This window comes from Marmota monax, unplaced genomic scaffold, assembly GCF_021218885.2.
Source record: "Marmota monax isolate L192 unplaced genomic scaffold, Marmota_monax_Labrador192_F-V1.1 WCK01_AAM20220418_F8-fsc00002, whole genome shotgun sequence".
NCBI lineage: Eukaryota > Metazoa > Chordata > Mammalia > Rodentia > Sciuridae > Marmota > Marmota monax.
The window spans coordinates 18,272,965-18,292,060 of record NW_026693571.1 but is presented as its reverse complement, the minus strand read 5'-3'; the positions used below and the strand labels follow the sequence as shown (position 1 = coordinate 18,292,060).

The following is a 19,096-nucleotide window of genomic DNA, read 5'->3' as shown; positions in this document are numbered from 1 at the left end:
ATGATGTTCTGCCTGACTTCAGGCCCAGAGCAATGAAGTTGGCTGTCTATGGACTGAGTAAAACCATGAGCCCCAAATAAACTTTTCCTCCACTAATTGTTCTTATCAGGTCTTTTGGTCATAGTGATGAAAAAGCTGACTAAAATTTCATCTACGCTCATTGACATACCATAGCCTATATTATTTCTTCATAATTATTTTAGCTTCTATGAGGTTGTTGATAATGTTCTCTCTTTTGTTTCTGAAACTTGTAACATGATTCTCCTTTCTTGGTCAATCTAGCTTAAAATTTGTTAATTTTGTTGATATCTTGTGTTGGACATGGAAGGGCTGGGTTGTTGGACATGGAAGGGCTGGGTAGCTGGACAAGGAAGTCCAAACTTCCCAATGATAGGACTCATTGTCACCTGGTGGGGTTGGAATTTTCACATCACTCCTTGTCTTTCTCTGACTACAGCCTAGTGTGGGGGTGACAATTGGTGCCTTTTTACAGTCTGGCATAAGTGGATGTCTAAGCTCCCAGTCAGACTTTGCTACCATGGAAAGGAATGGAATGTGTGTGTGTGTGTGTGTGTGTGTGTGTGCACGTGCGCACACGTGTTTGGTGAGAACAGAACAATTATTGTTTAAAAGATTTATTTCTGTCTTGCTAGACTTCCTTTATTCTAGTTCTTTGACTACTTGGACTAGAATAAACAGACTTTTCTTCTAGTTCAAACATGCATTTAAAAGGATTTTTTGTTGTATGTTATTTTATATTTCTAGGAGTTTCCTATCAGAAATGCTTTTCATGTAATGTAGTTTTAGCTAAAAGTAGATCCAAAGATCCATTTCTTTTTTATCCTTGTGTCTGTAATATTGTTAAATATACTGTGTGGTGATTTTTTTTGCCTGAATTCTGCTGGTTATCCTTCTTTAATTTCATAGTTTTCAGTTTACAGAATTAGCACACCGCAACTGTACCCAGTTTGTGACAAAATGACATTAGTGATCAAAGTGGCATTTATCTATTCAAGCAGAGGAAATGAAACAGAGAAAGGAGATGGCTTAGGTTCACTGCTCATGGAAGAACAGCATATTAAAGAAAAATGAAAAAGATTAATTTCTGTTTGTAAAAGACTGAGTGTCTGGCAGTTTTACCACTGTTAAAGCAATCACCCTCCCCACCACCCCAACTGGAAAAATCTGTCCCAATGTATGTTAAGCTCAAACTCAAAACAATTAGCCATCTCTCTTCCCAGTACTTGTCCAAGAAGGCAGACCATCAGTTTAGTTCTTTCTGAGACAAGTCAACTGAGCAACATATGGAATGGTGGGAAGCATTCCATAATATAAGTGGGATTTTAAAAAATATAATGTGACTTGAGGCCCATGAAAAATAAGACAAATTTAAAGTGAGATTGTTAGCATGGAGAGAAGATCTTTTTTATTATTAATAATCAGTTCATTTCTTTTCTTCAAGATTTAGATAGAAATATAGACATCAATTTCAAAATCATTAATTTTATAATAGTATCATTAAAATTCTAGAAGTACCCTCCTTCAATTTTTCTCTTTATATGTTGCAAGTAAATAATCAAAGAGGTGAAGAAGCACAAAGGAACATTGCTGAGGGTGCTCATACTCCATCTTCATTATCTGGGATCTCAAAACAAGAGGACACAGCGGATGCTGAAACACAAAGCATTAAAATATTGAATTGACCAACTTGCCCATGCACATACAGGTAGTAAAAACTAGTTGTAAGTTGTGCATTTAAAGAGAGTTGTCCACTCATCCCCATTTCTTATCTCTATATTATTCTCTCCCCTCCCCTTAAAGACATCAGAAAACATCTCTGGAATTAAGTCCAGTGGGTGACTAGTAACCATGTGATCTGATTTTAGTATTGAGAAGCAGAGACAATAAGGCAAGAGATGACTTTGAGTAGTTATCTCCTTTGGACCCACAGTTGCAGAGTTCATTTCACTCTGTGACTTTGAGTCTAACTATATGATATTGCTCTGAAATCTTTATCAGGCCACTTGTTGGTTTGGTGGGAAATGGAGGATTCCCATGGCCCCTGGCCATTTTCTAATTGTGAATGGCTACATGAGGATAATGACTATATTCCAATTCATATGTCAACGTCTTTCTTTTGGTTCTCATCTCTTGTGGTATTATGTCCTTACTTTATTAGCTGTCAAACTACTCTCTATCAGGGAAAACAAAATACATTATGCATTGTACATTGGTAAATTCCCTAGATGTGTACAGTATTCTTAATCCACTATTCTAATGCATATGTGTTAGGGATTTTTGTTTATTATTCCATTTTTTCATTTATTAATTAATTTAAACAATTTTTAAAAAAACTGAGCAACTTTCACATTTAAAGCATTGTATCTGATGTGGGGTTATAATTAGAAATGTGATATTCAGGAATTCATCAGAGGGGCTGGGGCTGTAGCTCAGTAGCAGAGTGCTTGCCTAGCCCATGTGAGACAATGGGTTCAGTCCTTAGCACTGCATAAGAAAATGAAAAATGAAATAAAATAAAATAAAGGCATTCTGTCCATCTACAACTACAAAACAATTTTTAAAAAGAATTCTTCAGATGAATAACTATTCATATAATTATAATGTAGTATTCTACATGTTATCATGGGGGAAATAAAAGGCAGAATGGGATCAGAGAAAGTATAGGTAGCTTAGAATTCTGGGAGCTTGGAGGCCTTGCTGCACTGTGATTTGGATAATGTCCAGGAGTTGGAGACATGGATTTTGTTTGGGATGGGTATGGGCAGGGATTGGTGCTAGTATGAAGAACTACAGGTATGAAGTTTCAGAGACAGGCAACTCTGACATCATTCTTTGAGGTCCAGGGTTTGGGAGAAGGATCAAAAAACCTTAAGTTGACTGAAGCATCGAATGTATGGGTAAAATGTTAAAATGTGAGCATAACATGGAAGATTCATTTAGAGGAAGGAGTAGCGAAAATCCAGGAGAATCTGCTCATTTCTAACTGACTAGGTGATCCTGGAAAGACATCATACTTCTTTGGTTCTTAGTTTTATTCTCCATAAGTGAGGGTGACAATGAAGTGACCTTAGAGGTTCCATGAACTTATAAACTATAAAGTCAAAGCTCAAGAGGTCCCTTTTGCACAAAAGTTTCTACAAATGGCTTGTTCGTGGGATTGAGGTTTGTCAGCAGTGCTCTAGCCTAGAAATCTGTATAAGCAACAGAGGCTTGATCTATATCTTCTTTCCTCTGGAAAGTTCATCCAGATCCTCATACCACATTTTATTCTGCTGCCATGCACACACTGCATATGTTAAGAAGAATAATGTTAGTTTTTTTAACAATTTATTACAAAGTCTAATGTTTCTGTTTTGTCAATACTTATCAAGTCAATTCTAAAAAAGTTAAATTTAAAGAGAACTAACATTTCCTGATAGGCCACTTGAGCAATGTAAATTGCTTGAGGTCTTTATTAATATGGTAATGAAATGCCTTCTTCCACGATAAAGTTCTGGAAGTAAGCTTCAAATTGGGGAGGAAAACTCTTTAAAATTAATATATGGGGCTTATTTGTAGTAACCACCTTTCAGAATCAATAGGAAGGGCAGAAGTGGCAACTTTTCTGTTCTTTTTATGAGTGCAAACTATGAAAAAGTGGTCAACCTATAAATAAAAACATGCTCTGTAAATTAGCAAAATGACTATCGCATTTGTTTAAAAAATCAGATGGCATTATGCGATTCCACCTGCTACAAGTTGGGTGATTTGGGTCTTTAATAGTTTTGAGAACACAAATTAAATATGCATGAAATTCTGTGTATTATGTAACAATTTTGTATTTCTCTAGGATAAATGATAAATGGATTTTAATACTCTTTCACTATTTTTATGAGTTGTTCAAAACATTACAAAGCTCTTGACATACCATATTTCATATATTTGATTCAAGTGAGTTATGAACTCCCATTTATACCCTGTATACTCTTTGACTATTGGTGACCAATGAAATGCATTTACTAGAATAGTATCTGGGTATAGGAGTAGAATATTTAGCTAAAACATTCCACAAACAATGTTTTTGCTAACTAAGGGTCAATTTAAAAATTCTTTGAATCTGTTTGGGTCATATTGTTATAGGAAATATAGCTCTGGTCTCATTTGCTTTGATCTCAATATACATAAAGTCACAGGTGGCATCATAGAGCTGGAAATTGTCTTCAAGGTGACACAACCCATCATCTGTGTTTTTCAGATTTTTAGATCTGAGTTAATTCTAGTCAATCCAGTCAATGCACTTTTAATAATTTCAACCAAACTTTATTATTGGTTTATTTAAAAAAAACTGTAAGGTGGGATTTCACACCAATATCATATAGTCAGGCTCAGGAAAGGCAAGGTAATATCCTAAGGAGATCTGGTTCTCTTCAGGTGTAAAAGTTCTTGCATTTTAATTTTTTATAAGGAAAATATTTTCATAGTCAAAGTCTTTATATTCACTACTCTATACAAGAACAAACTCTTCCTTGCATGTTGGATTTTTCACTATTTGGGTTCTTGTATACAGTCCCAATTTCTACGATGCCTTGTACTCTGATGATTCTTCTTGTTATAGACCTACAAGTTCCCAAGGCCAATGGATACCTTCTTCCTGAGGGATCATCCTATTCTATTCATTAAGAAATGAGGTCTCTTTCCCCTGAATCTTGAGTTTTGAATTTTTGGCATCACATCTAGCTCCACGCTGCAGTTATTCATGTATTCAGCATGTTGCATTCAAGGGCCAAATGGGCAATGACCTAAAGGCAGTGATTAGATTTGCCAGTGTGTCTAGCACAAACTCTTAGGTGCTTCATGAATGTATGAAGATTGGAAATATTTCTGAAATGTCAAATAGTAAACTGTGATTGAAAATAAACCCATAAAAGCAGGCTTTTTTGTAGCTACTTAATTTTATGCTGAAAGGTCATTTTAAAACTTTGGGCTTTTCAGTTTGGTAATCAATTTACATTTTAATCTCTTTGTCATATATATGCTAGCACTTAAACTGAAAACAATGAAAGCTTATTTTCACAGTGCTTTTTCTTTCACTGATCATTTTTATTTTTACATTTGTTCTGCATATGGTCTCTCAAGAGAGCAGGAACCCTAATCCCCATTTTGTAAACAGGAGCAGTGGCACAGGCCAAAGCAGCCATTTGGGCTACATAGTGACTGAATGGAGGCCTGGGCACTCTTCAAAACAGACTCACAGCTCTTTTATTGCTGCCCCCTAAACCATTTCTCACAATTGCCCACTTTCACACTTGATCTATGCCCTCTCATGTTTTATAAAATTTTGGGTAAAAGTTGCATGTGTAAGATACACAGACACAGACACCCAGATGTATGTATGTGTGCACTTGCATGCACACACACAAATACTCACCAATGTCCACCTTGGAGCAATTCAAATGCCTTATTGATACTTTCAAAAGGCAATTTATGGGTTATAAGTGGGTCTATATTGATTTTCTTTTGAAGGTAGTCAGTTACCATTTTAGGAATACAGCTTCTGGTTTTATAATCTGTAGAAGGAAAGGAGAAAAATAGCAAGACCTGAAAATAACAAAACTAATCAAAGAATCCAATGAACTATTTGTGTATAAAACTGGCAAAAGCATTCATGGGAGGCAGTTAGCCATTCACCTTTTGATCCTTTATCTTGGCATCAAAAGCAAAGGCAATTTATTCCAGATCCTCCACATCTGGGTGCTGCTCAGGAGTGTTAAGATCATTCAGAGTCATCGAGGAGCCCTGTATAGGTAAGCCTAGTGGACTGGCAGAGCAGACACAATGCTGTCATGGCCCCCAGCTCTGCCCTGTCATCAGGACACTAATTTTTTCTATACCAATTTAACTTCTAGCTGGTTCAATTTTATATATATATATATATATATATATATATATATATATATATATATATATATATATATATACACATATAAACACAAACTTCACAAACCTAACATTTCAGTCTTTGAAATAAACCTAATTGTGTAGTGGTGTTCGAGGGCAGGGAAGTAGAGTAGCTGTATTAGGTGCTATTGGAACCCTGCCTAGATCCCCTTTACTATAATCACTAGGAGCAAGGCAGATGCAGGGATTGTTTTCTCCATATTTATAACTGTGAGGACTAAAGTTTAGAGAGGTGAGATATGTTTCACTGATTATTTTAATATATATTTTTAAAATTTTCCATATTTTAAAATTCTTTGACATATTGAGGGCTTCGGGACCTGGGGAAGAACCTTCCTTCCAAGGTTAATTAGTTCCAAGGGATAGTAAACAACTTGCCTGACATGCACAACAACAAGCCCAAGACTTTAAGCCCTGTCCCTCCCCTCCCCTTTTATCAGGCTTCAGAGTGGGACAGTATACCCCTGTCCTGAGTTCCCCCAGGGCCAGTTACCAGATAACTAGAGAACACCCTGTAGCTCAGAAACCATTGAAATGATTTCAAGTTAATTCTAAAATTTCTGAGTTTTCTTTACTCTGTCTTCTGTTCCTTTCAGTAAATATCACAATAAAGTCAGTGATTCATGATTCCCATGTCATTTTGAGACTAGAGCAAAGGATAGGTAGCTGATTATCAAAGAAAAGGAAGTGGGTAGATAGCACTTTCCCATTAACTGTTGGCTAACGCCTCCCCCAGGCAGGGGAAGGAGGCATTTTTTCTAACATAAGCAATCAGCCCCTGGGCTGCTCTTTTCCTGTCTTTTGCTCATATAGTCAAGATAAGAAGAGGAGAAGGCATGAGAAGAAAGGAAACCTAAAATCTAGAAAGAGGTAGGAAACCCCCCTTCCATGGATACCAGCTCTGGGTCTCCTTCTCCCTTTTAGAGAAGTCTGTGTCTGTTCCATCCCTTAAATAAAATTTGTTTTCTTTCCTTGGCATTTCTTGGGTGTTTAATCTTCAATAACAGGGAAACGAGGACCTGATCCTGATTTTCAATTTCTTCTGTCTCCTGATTGAGCCTAGTGCTTCCTTGTATGGCCCTGCATGGAGTGAAGTGCCCCCTTCTCTTAAGAACTGAGGTAATATACTCTTCTTTCAAGGAAATTATCTATATGTATGTCTTCTATGATAGTTGATTAAAACAAATCCTGGGGATGGAGGTATATTTTACAACACTAATGTACATCTAGAAAGCATAACATTAAACCTAGAATCCAGGTCTCTATATTCCTAGCACAGTTCTTTATAGCCATTTAGAATTTATTTAGGACTATTATGAAATGTTAATTAAGATGAGGTTAGCAGGGTACAGTGGCACACAGCCCCTCAGGAGGCTGAGGCAGGAGGATCAGGAGTTCAAAGCCAGCCTCAGCAATTTAGCAAGGCCCTAATAGACTCTGTCTCTACATAAAGTATAAAAAGAGGCAGGAGATATGGCTCAGTGGTTAAGCGCCCCTGAGTCAATCCAGAGCACCCCCCCAAAAAAAGGTTAAATAAATCAAATTCAGAAGGTTAAGGGTCCTCTTTCCTCTTTTATGTGAAAGCTAGAGAAGAGAAAGGAAAATAGAGATGGGGTTGGAGCTCATGCAAATCAGAGGGAGATCAGTAGAGAAAAGAGACCAAGGGGTGGGAGGCAGGGAGGGAGAGGGAGAGTGCTGGAGAGTATTATCGGCCAAATTATATTGTTATATTTTTATTGTGTGTATGTATGAATATGTAAAAAATATCTCATCAATATGTACAATTATAATGCACCAATAAAAATGTGGGGTTGGGGGAAGATGGGATTAAAAGGAAAACTTGAACTCTTTTAAAAAAAGAGATAGCCAGCGTATTCTTTATCAGAACCAGGCTACAAAAATATTCTATTTCTTAATAAGTGTATTAACCAGTTCCCAATGCTATGCCTGAGATAATTAACTTAAAAGTTATCATATTTCTGGAGGTTTCAGTTCAAGATTGGAGAGGGGTAGGACATTACTTTGGGCCTCTAAGACTGTACTAGATGGGGAACATGAGTTAGAAAAAAACCTGCTTACATCATGAGTCAGGAAGCAGGGGTGAAGGAGAATGGAGTTACACCAGAGTCCCTTTTGAGGGTATGCCCCCAGAGACCTAAAGACCTCCCAGAAGGCCCCACCTCTTAAAGCTCCACAGCACCTGCCTTCTACACATAGATCTTTGAGGGACATTCAACTCTAAACCATAGCAATAGGTCAATTGGACTAAAATGTTGGGTTATAATATTATTGGTATGCAAGATTTTTAGTAATTAAGAAATCTATCAAATGAAAGTGATTAAAAGGAAAAGACCATTACACATTTTTGCCTCCAGAATGAGAATTTGGTTGTGATTTTCCTTATTGTGTTTATATATTGTGTGAGAGAAGGAGATATGGAAGATATGAATGTCAGAAAAAAGTGAATAAATTCCTCCATAAAATCAAGGATAATAATATGGTTTAGATATGATTTTAGCATGCCCCTCAAGGGTTCACATATTGAAATTTACTCCATAGTGTGAGATTTCAAGGGAGTAGAAACAATCCAACTATGGTGTTGTACAAGGGGAAATTGGAGACATTTGGAGAAGAGATATCCAAGTATGACTCCACATTGGAGTTGCCTGTTTTGTTCTGAAGAAGACACTTAGGGTCATTGTTGAGGTGAGAACTAAGGGTCAACACAGCAAGATTTTCTTCTCATCTTATTCTGTACTGGGGAGTGGTTCAGAAAAATATTGTAGCTCTCCACCAATTACAGAATGTGAGGGTGCCAATGAGCACCCCAAAATGTGACTCTTCTGTATCTTATTAATGATGTTAAGCCCATCTACTTTTGCTCCTCTAGGTAATAAATATGAGTGTGAGGAGGTAAAGGTGTACTTTCCTACTTTTGGTACATTGTCTTCTATTTCCTTTCAAAGAGGATTATTTTTCCTATGTTCCTTCCCCTCCACTGCTTGCCAACGAGCACACAGGATGTATAGGTTTCTGGAAAAGGCAAAATGAAAGTAAAATACTCACTTCCCAAAGCACCACCTTTCAGGGTTCTCCCAGAGAGAAGCAGCGTTGGGTCAAAAATGAGTTGTGAATTTGTGGGTGCTAATCCAATAATCACAGCCACTCCGTAGCTTGGGTGGCACGATTCCAAAGTTGCGACCTAATTTCAGAGATGGATGGATTAGCTTCTCAGCAGCCCTAAATCTTCAACTCACAACTGCAGAACATGTTCTCAGGGAGGATGTATGGGAGAAATCATATAGAATAGGACAGTATGCAGGACAGTCACTATGATTTGAACAAATTGCTTAAATTCATTATGATTAAGTTTTTCAATCTTTAAAATGAGGATAATGTAAAAATGATATACAGATTAAATGGGATAAAATATATAAATTACTTGGCACAGTACAAATTATGAAAGATGTGTTCATTTTTTTTTTTTAGTTATAGTATTTATTTTTGGTTGGGGGAGGTACTGTTGTACATGCCTGCAATTTCAGTGACTCAGGCAGGAGAATTGCAATTTCAAGGTCAGTCCCAGTAACTTAGTGAGACCTTTCTCAAGATAAAATAAAAAAAGGGGGGGGGGGCTGGGGATGTAACTCAGTGGTAAAATGCCTTGAGTTCAATCCCCAGTTCTAAAATAAAAACAGAGATAATAATAATAATTTTATCAGGGCTGAGGTAGAGTGCATGGTTAGCATGTTCCTGACTTCAATCCCTAGCACCCAAACAATTTCAACATGCCCACACCCAAAAAAAAAAAAAATAGGCAAAGCAAAACCAAAATATAGTAATGTCTTCGTGAGTAATAGTATGCTTCATGAAGTTAATGTGTACACTCATATTGACAGGCAGTGCTTCAAGAACACTTACCATGGTATCAATAAGTCCAATGGCCTCGAAGGCAAAGTCAACACCTTTGCCAGTCATTTCTACCACCACCTCCTGGACAGATTTCTTGAGTTTTTGAGGATTAAGGCAATCAGTGACTCCTAATGCTCTTGCCCGAGGAAACTTCTCCTCCTTGATGTCAACCCCAATGATCCTAGAAGCACCAGAGGCTTTGCAGGCCATGACGACAGCTGAGCCAATTCCTCCAAGTCCAAAAACCACACAGGTGGAACCTGGGGTGACCTGCAAATTCAGAGGATAGAATATAATTAGGCATCCAAAGCCGATGCTCTTGTGTTGAAAGAACTTTCCTCTTGTGAGGCAAGAAAAGGCCTCTTTGGCTTTATCTGTGATGGAAGAAGTTCAGAGAAGTTTAGAGAACGGAGTTCAATTAGATGTATATAGACAGTGTCACTGAAAACAACACAGAAGCACATTCTTACCTTTGCAATATTAAATACAGCTCCAAAGCCTGTAGGGACCTCACAGCTTAGGATACAGACTGTATCCATGGGAGCATCATCATCAATTTTCCCCACTGCAATTTCATGTACCACAGTATATTCAGTGAATGTGCTTGTGCCATAAAGATGATAAATCTTCCTTCCTCTGCAGGTAAATCTGCTGGTTCCATCTAACATTAATCCAGTTGGAGGAAGAATACTGTGCCACAGATACATAGTGACAAAAAGAGAAATAAAGGACTTAGCTCTAAGTCGATAACTGTACCAGTGAAAGCAAATGGGGTGAAAGAAAGTCAAAGAAATTGAAACTAACCTTTCCTTCAAGCAGAAGTTGCCCGTGGGGTGCAAGCAAGAACTACATTCTCTGCACTCTGTAAGAGGGAACATTAAGACTTTATCTCCTAAGGAAAAAGAACAAAGAAAATGATTACCAACTGGGTGGAGACATTCAATGTAATAAACCCCACCTTTATCTATAAGGTATCATTCATAGTAAATATTTGTGATTGGTTGTAATGAAAGTTATCATTATCTTTGAAGTTATTTATAATTTCACTTTGGAATAGAAACAAGTCAATTTTTAATGCAAATGGACCTTCAAAGTAGAAAAAAATTGGGGGAATTTATGTTTCACAAAATTGGAATCAAAGGTAAGACAGTGGCATCAATATATGTGGTCTAAGCCTCCTCTATTTTGACAGCATTTTTTTTTTGTACTGCAGATTGAACTACTTAGGGGTACTCTATCACTGAGATACTTCCCTGCCGCAGTCCGGCTGCAGCAGAATAATCAGGGGGGTGACGAACAACTTGTGTACGTTGATACAGCAGGAGTAGGAGCCGTTTATTGCAGGACAGGAGCAGTATTTATACATTCCACACAGCTTATCTAATTAGCATAAACTAGATACAGCAGTCAACCAATAAGGAATCTCCACACTTAATAGCTCGCTTTTGTTACTTCTCAAACCACTCCCTCTGGCATTTTGCCAGGCACCATCCAGACTTGTTTATGAACTCTAACATTCCCCTGGTAAAATGCCAGGTGTTATTTTGACTTGTTTACAGACTCTAACATTTCCCCCTTTTGTGTAATTTAAATAACGACCATAGTGGTTTTTACAGAAACACCATAAATAACCTGCTACAAACAGAAAGGGAGGATACAAAATGCCACAATACCAAGCCAATTGATGGCTCCATGCAAGAAGCCCTTGGAAAAATTATACCAGCAATGACACTGTTAGCAAAGATACCGAATTACAATTTGTTATAGATTACAGTTTGTTGTCTCAGTCCAGGTAAAGCAGTGTCTCAATAGATTAACTCACAGTCCCGGTAAATCACAGTCCAGGTAAGTTCTTCAGGCAGCTAGCCTAAGCTGTAGCAGCAGAAACAGCAACAGATCCAGAGTCTCGTCCGTTTTTCAGCCGAAGTTTCATCCAGTTTTCAGCAACACTGGAAATTTTTCCATCCTCGTCCTCAACGGCACTGGGACGAAGGCAGGAACTCTTGCAAAGATGCTAAAGAAAATCCTGTAGCATTCCATGTATCAATCTTCTCCATTTTCTTGAAATGGCCATTTTTCCTCTCGCCCTATCTGCCTAGGGACGAGCAGATTTGCTCCTGTCCTATCTATGGACGGGCAGCTTTTTTTTTCGTCACTTACCCCCAAGTGTCCCGGGGCTCCCCGTAACGGGCCACCATCTGCCGCAGTCCTGCTAACATCTAGAAAAACTTATAAGCTTAATTTTAAAGACATCTTTACTTTCATCTGTTTACCCAATTTAAATTGAACCATTTGAATCACGTGAATCAAAAGATATTTGGATCCATTTTTTAATTTTTTATGAGCGCTCCTCATCTGTCAATTGTCATATAGCAAAGTACTTTTGTGTTTTGCAATAAAACCTTCACACAGATTAGGCTCTCATTAACTTAAAAATACATTTAAATTGTCATATACTCTTATCCAGAAACACATTTTCCCTCTATTAAATCCATATCTAGAACCTTCTAGTTTCTCTTTTTTATCTGTTAACCTTCTGTTCACATTTTGAATACTTGTAAATTTTTTGGAGGAAAAATGGCCATTTCAAGAAAATGGAGAAGATTGATACATGGAATGCTACAGGATTTTCTTTAGCATCTTTGCAAGAGTTCCTGCCTTCGTCCCAGTGCCGTTGAGGACGAGGATGGAAAAATTTCCAGTGTTGCTGAAAACTGGATGAAACTTCGGCTGAAAAACGGAAGAGACTTCGGATCTGTTGCTGTTTCTGCTGCTACAGCTTAGGCTAGCTGCCTGAAGAACTTACCTGGACTGTGATTTACCGGGACTGTGAGTTAATCTATTGAGACACTGCTTTACCTGGACTGAGACAACAAACTGTAATCTATAACAAATTGTAATTCGGTATCTTTGCTAACAGTGTCATTGCTGGTATAATTTTTCCAAGGGCTTCTTGCATGGAGCCATCAATTGGCTTGGTATTGTGGCATTTTGTATCCTCCCTTTCTGTTTGTAGCAGGTTATTTATGGTGTTTCTGTAAAAACCACTATGGTCGTTATTTAAATTACACAAAAGGGGGAAATGTTAGAGTCTGTAAACAAGTCAAAATAACACCTGGCATTTTACCAGGGGAATGTTAGAGTTCATAAACAAGTCTGGATGGTGCCTGGCAAAATGCCAGAGGGAGTGGTTTGAGAAGTAACAAAAGCGAGCTATTAAGTGTGGAGATTCCTTATTGGTTGACTGCTGTATCTAGTTTATGCTAATTAGATAAGCTGTGTGGAATGTATAAATACTGCTCCTGTCCTGCAATAAACGGCTCCTACTCCTGCTGTATCAACGTACACAAGTTGTTCGTCACCCCCCTGATTATTCTGCTGCACTTCCCCAACACTTTTTATTTTTTATTTTGAGACAGGATGTTGCTAAGTTACTTAGGCTTACCTTGAACTTGCCATCCTCTTGCCTCAGCCTCCCTAGTAGCTGGGATTACAGGTACGTGCCAAAGTGCCTGACTTATTTTGGTAGTGTTCTATCCCAGGAGAAAGATCAAGTTTGCATTTAATATATACTTGATATTTGTTGAAACAATGAATTAATACTCCAATGCTAATACCAGAATTAATATTTATTATGAAATGTTTTATTATTGAACAAGAGTCTAGAATTTGAGGGAAGGCTTCCTGTGTCCTTAATCCTTGCTCTGCCATTAAGTAGCTAAATTAATAAAATGATTATTTTGCCAAGGCTTCTATTTCCTCACAAAGTGGTTTTAAAATATCTATGACATGTGTGTTTATTGTTAGAATAACATATATAACATAGTAAAAGTTTTGAAACATGAACAGTATAAAAATGCAAATACAAAGTCTGAAAGAAACTTTTATAAATGATACCTATTCCAGACAATTTAGAGGATTATTTTTTTTTGTGTGTGTGTGTGTAGAAAAAAATTGTCAATCATACATATTTTAAATTTACTGGTATTACAATACATTGTATATATTTTCAATTCTTAGTTTAATTTTGGGAATATAGATTTGCCATAATCTGTATGGAAACGAGTAGATTGTGTTTTTTGTGGGGGAGGGGAGGGAGGGTACCAGGGATGGACTCAGGGGTACTCGACCTACCATTGAGCCACATCCCCAGCTCTATTTTGCATTTTATTTAGAGACAGGGTCTCACTGAATTGCTTAGCACCTGCTAAGTTACTGAGCCTGGCTTTGAACTCGCGATCCTCCTGTCTTAGCTACCCAAACCCAAACTGGAAGATTCTGAATCTTAGGTTGCTTATATCGTGCACTGTACCTGGTGTGTGAATACATTTTAATGTTTTTGTCAACGTATGATGGATTCCGTATTTTACAGTGCTGTTGGGGAATAATTAAAAAGCTAATTTGAACAGGAGTTGACACCGTTTCTGGCCCTTACTTACCTGGTTTCACACTGGTTACACCTTCTCCAATACTCTCTACGATCCCAGCTCCCTCATGACCCAAAATTGCAGGAAGTGGTACTTTGTCTTTTCCTTCCAGGATGTGCTTATCTGTACCACAGATCCCAGAGGATATAATCTGAAAGGTGATTACATGATTGGAGATAAAATGCCTTGTCATAAAATGATTGAGTCTTTCATAAAAATGCAATATTTCCAACTTTAGAGGCAGAATATATTCTTTAAAACTTGGGCTATACATTTGAGGCATTATTGATTGTGTCCCTATAATAGAGCTGTTTCAGGAAAAGGAACAAAGCATTTGGTTTATCAGTCTATATAATTTCCCCTAGACCTCTTTAACATCATAAACACCACTGAATTATTTTCTGGCTCTTTGTCAAGAGGAGCTATGCATTCTGTGAGATATGATGAAGCACACAACCCAAACTTGAGCATCTGTTTTGATACATACACCCTAATGGAAGAAACCCTGGGTGATAATATTTATGCTGTTCTCCCTGCCTTGCCCTCTACCTGCCAGTAGAAGAAGCTGAAACACAAGGCTTTTCATGTTAAGTCCCCACCCAGATCTTGGCGTGCTAGTTCATAACATGCAGTTAATATCCAAAAGAATAGGTGAAAGGCCCCCTTTCCCCCCTAATACTCTGCTTTGGTGCACAGTTTTCTTTCCTTTTTTCTCTTTGTAATCAGTTTCTTTATCCAGCTATTCTAGTAACAAAGGCAAGTTGGTTTTCCCCCAGGGTATTGAGATTTCACAGTTGGAAGGAGTTGGTGGCAAATCAAAGGTTAGCCTCTCATTGCACATTTCACTTGGTACACTCATAAGGCACTATTTCCATTTAGATATTCTCTTCACTGTTTTTTCTCTACTCAACAGTCATTGACCCTGGAGCTTTGGTACTTTTTGCAAATCTGACTGCTCAGTTCCATGATGACTTATTTTCTTATTCCTTTTTGATCTTTGGAGGTTGAAAATATTTATTTCTATGGGTTCTGCTGTGTTTGCTCAGGCTTTTTGCTTGCATAACTGTCCTGCAAGCTCATGTCTCTCTGCCTTGAGTTTTGTCTGCAGGAAATCTCTGATTAATCATGCATCTTGATATTCAATCCCTATTCTATCAGAAAAATAACTGGCTAGGTTTCTCTACAAATAAAAATAATTTTCCTTTTCACTCTTTTGTTTGTTTTTCAAATTACTTTAGGCTATTCTTCTATCTTTTGTACTTTGAATGAACTTTATGGTCTATCCCTCTCCCCCAATTTCAGTGAGCTATTTGAAATGTCCCTGGTTTTCTAGTAGCTAGGCTTTGGCACACTGCATCAACTAGTTCAAAATAAAATTTGAAACCAAGCACCTTATTTATGAAATTAGAACTTAACTAGCAAGATTATTTTCAAGTATAACTGAGAAATTCTACATAGAGTATTCAGCTTTCAGTTGTGGCAAGCAAGGCTTTTCCAGATTCAACCTTCCAAGGATAAGTAAAAAAGCTGGGCACCATCTATGCAACAGATGACAAGCCATGGGATAAATTCAAATTGAGTTTCAACTGATTGAATGTAATGTTAATTCAGTGACATCCTACAGAAATGTATAACCTGAATCTAACTGGGAGATCTCACATGAAATAAACTGAATAGAATTTGTTAGTCAAGTATGTGTCACTGTAAACAAAATGTCTAACAAGAGCATCTTGGAGTAGGAAGGATTTGTTTTGATTCATGGTCTCAGAGGATTCAGCCTTTGGTCAGCTGCCTTCAAGGCAGAAACACCATAATGGAAGGATGTGGCAGAGGAAGGCTGTTCAACTCATGGCAGCTGGGAATGGAAGAGAGAGAGGGGCTGTGGAAAAGATCAACCCTCTGTTATGGTTTGGGTGTAAAGTATCCCCAAGAGCTCCTGTGTAAATGCAACAATATCCAGAGGTAAAGAATTGGCTTATGAAAGCTATAACCCAATCAGTTCATCCTAGTTTGAACCAACAAACTATGTGGTAATTGTAAGCAGATGAGGCATGATTGGAAGAGATGGATCACTGGGGTTGTGCCCTGAAAGGATGCATTGCCCCTGTGGCCCCTTCCTTGCTTGTTCTTTCTGCTTCTGGGCCCAAAACCACCTCCAAGATTCAAGGCAACCTCTCAGCTGTGAGCTGTAAAAATTATAAAACAATTTACATGCTTCCAATATACAATAGCACAGAGAAAACATCCATCCAAAAGGGAGGAATAGGGACAAGAAGGAATGGGACCAAAGCAAAAATCGAAACCCAGTGGGGCAAATGTAAAGTCCCAAAACTCAACATCCAGAAACTGAAGTATGTGGTGGTTTTCTTGAAATCTTGCCAGACAAAGCACTAAAACTGGGGTCAAGGAAGTAGGATCGTTGAAGAGATTGCCACCACTAAAAATAAGGTGGGTCATGGCTGGAAGTAGTTCATTGAGGCATGGCTTCAGGACTATATCTGTCCCTGACACTAGCTCTTTCTCAATTTCCTGGCTACCCTGAACTGAGCAACTGTGTTCTGCCATGCCCTTCTACCATGATGTTTTGTGTCACCCCAGGACCAGATCAATTGTTTTAACTCATCATGGATTGAGTCCTCTGCAACCATGATCCAACATAAACTTTTCCTCCTCTTAAATTGGTCTTTTAGGTATTCTGGTCATAATGATTAAAAGCTGACTAACAGTTTCTTACAAAATAAATGCAAAATTTCTTTAAAAAATATATTTTGCCCTTCTATTTTAGATTTTATTCCAATATGTCTGATGGTACAAGGTGAAAATTCTTTGAAGATGAGATGTGAAATGGAAGAGGAGGATTCAATGCATAAGTCTACTGGTAATTCTGATAAACATTTATGATGAAGAATTATAACATTTTGGGTCATTTCAATGAAATAGTGAACAAGACCAAGGGTAGTCAAGAAATTTTGAAGAACAAATTATAGGACTTATTCTGAATGAAAATATAAAGCTATGATAATGCAAGCATTTGGTTTTGGTACAATGATAAATGTACCAGTAGTTTAATGGATCAGAATTAAAATTAAGAAGTAGACCCAGACGTACTAGCCATTTGATTTAGAGAAAAGGTGGCACTAAAGTGTAGGGGTAAAGGCAGAATTTTCAAATAACTAGGTCAATTTGTTATATAAGTAGGAAGAAAGTTAATCTTGGACTTGTACCTCACAGCAAACACAAAAGAATTATTGCCAGGCATTTTTTACTTGTAGATCTGAATGCGAAGTGTAAACCAGTTAAGATTCTAGACAAAAACAAGGAAATTATCTTCCTGATCTTGGGCCAGGGAATGATTTCTTAATTGGGCCATAAAAGACACTAATCATTAGGGAAAACATTTATAAATTGGACTTCAGTAAATTATGAAATTCTCTTCAAGTGTGTAAACAAGAGAGTGAAAAGAAACCAGAGTGGAAGAAGAAATCTGCTCCAGTTATAATCAACTGAGGAGTCATATCTAGACAAAAAAAAAAAAAAATATATATATATATATATATATATATATATATATATATATATATAATGTCTACAAATAAATAAGGAAAAGATGGACAACCCAATAGAAAAAAGGAACAAGACACTATAATCTACTTCACAACAAATTATATCTGAATGGCCAAAAGTATATGAAACATACTCAAACTTCTTAGTCATTAAGAAAATGTAATTTAAAATAATATGATGATGCAGTCTCTGTAAGAACTAAAATAAAATAATTGATTATGCAAAACACTGAATGTGGAGAAACTAGAATTATCTTGTGTTTCTAGTGGGAATATTATTTTATTCTTTATTTATCAATTATGTGTCAGTTCTCCTAAGTTTATTGGACACTTGATAGGCTGCTCTGTGCTGTGATAAGGGTGACAAGGGGGAGAAGAAACATGCTATTGTGGTTCTAGTTTGAACCAACAAACTATGTGGTAATTGTAAGCAGATGAGGCATGATTGGAAGAGATGGATCACTGGGGTTGTGCCCTGAAAGGATGCATTGCCCCTGTGGCCCCTTCCTTGCTTGTTCTTTCTGCTTCTGGGCCCAAAACCACCTCCAAGATTCAAGATTCAAGGTTCTTTTCTCTTGTGCTTTTAAGATTTGCTCTTTTCCTTTTTATTTTATTGTGTTAAAAACACTTAATATGATTTCTATTTGCTTAATTAAATTTTAAGTGTACAATACATTATTGTTGACTACAGGTACAATGTGGTACAGCAGTTTGTTTGTTTTTTTAACTCAACTGAAGGAAGACAGTCTCTCTAATAAATGATGTTGACTTGTTTAACTTCTTCACAAGAAGACAGTGGTAATAAAGAAACTATTTCTCTCCTAAACATTTTAATGGGTGAAGAGCAATATTGCCACTTTCCTAGTTAGTTTGGGACATACCTTATCTGTTAAAAAAATGTTATGAATTTTGCCACTTTATTTAATGAAGGAAAGAAGATATTGACTCTCCATAGCTAACAGGAATAAAATAAAAAGGCATAAAAATCCCTTAAATGTTGCTATTGAGAACTTCTAATGAATTACATAGAAAGCATTCTAACATCAGTGGTAAAACTATTTTACTAGATAGTAGTGTCTAACCCTATCAGGATCAAATCTGACTCTATCAGAAAGTGTTACTTTACATCAAAATGTGTTTAAGATGGTTTATACATTGCCAATGACCATAATAGAGAAAAAGGTGCAAAAGAGAAAAAAAAAGAGTGTTCAGAGGAGAAATATTAAGAAATGATTT

At 37.1% G+C, this 19,096-nt stretch overlaps 1 protein-coding gene across 1 annotated transcript in view; it reads right to left on the bottom strand.

Moving 5' to 3' along the window:
* Nucleotides 1–1,408: 1,408 nt before the first annotated feature.
* Nucleotides 1,409–19,096, bottom strand: part of LOC124102697 (alcohol dehydrogenase 1) — a 32,743-nt gene continuing 15,055 nt past the window's right edge. The window contains exons 3-9 of the mRNA XM_058583836.1: nt 14,310–14,448; nt 10,675–10,762; nt 10,341–10,560; nt 9,880–10,140; nt 9,025–9,160; nt 5,429–5,567; nt 1,409–1,671 (exon numbers count right to left, since the gene is read on the bottom strand). Coding sequence (XP_058439819.1) covers nt 1,647–1,671; nt 5,429–5,567; nt 9,025–9,160; nt 9,880–10,140; nt 10,341–10,560; nt 10,675–10,762; nt 14,310–14,448 — 1,008 coding nt within the window. The 3' untranslated portion in view covers nt 1,409–1,646. The remainder of the gene's footprint in view (nt 1,672–5,428; nt 5,568–9,024; nt 9,161–9,879; nt 10,141–10,340; nt 10,561–10,674; nt 10,763–14,309; nt 14,449–19,096) is intronic.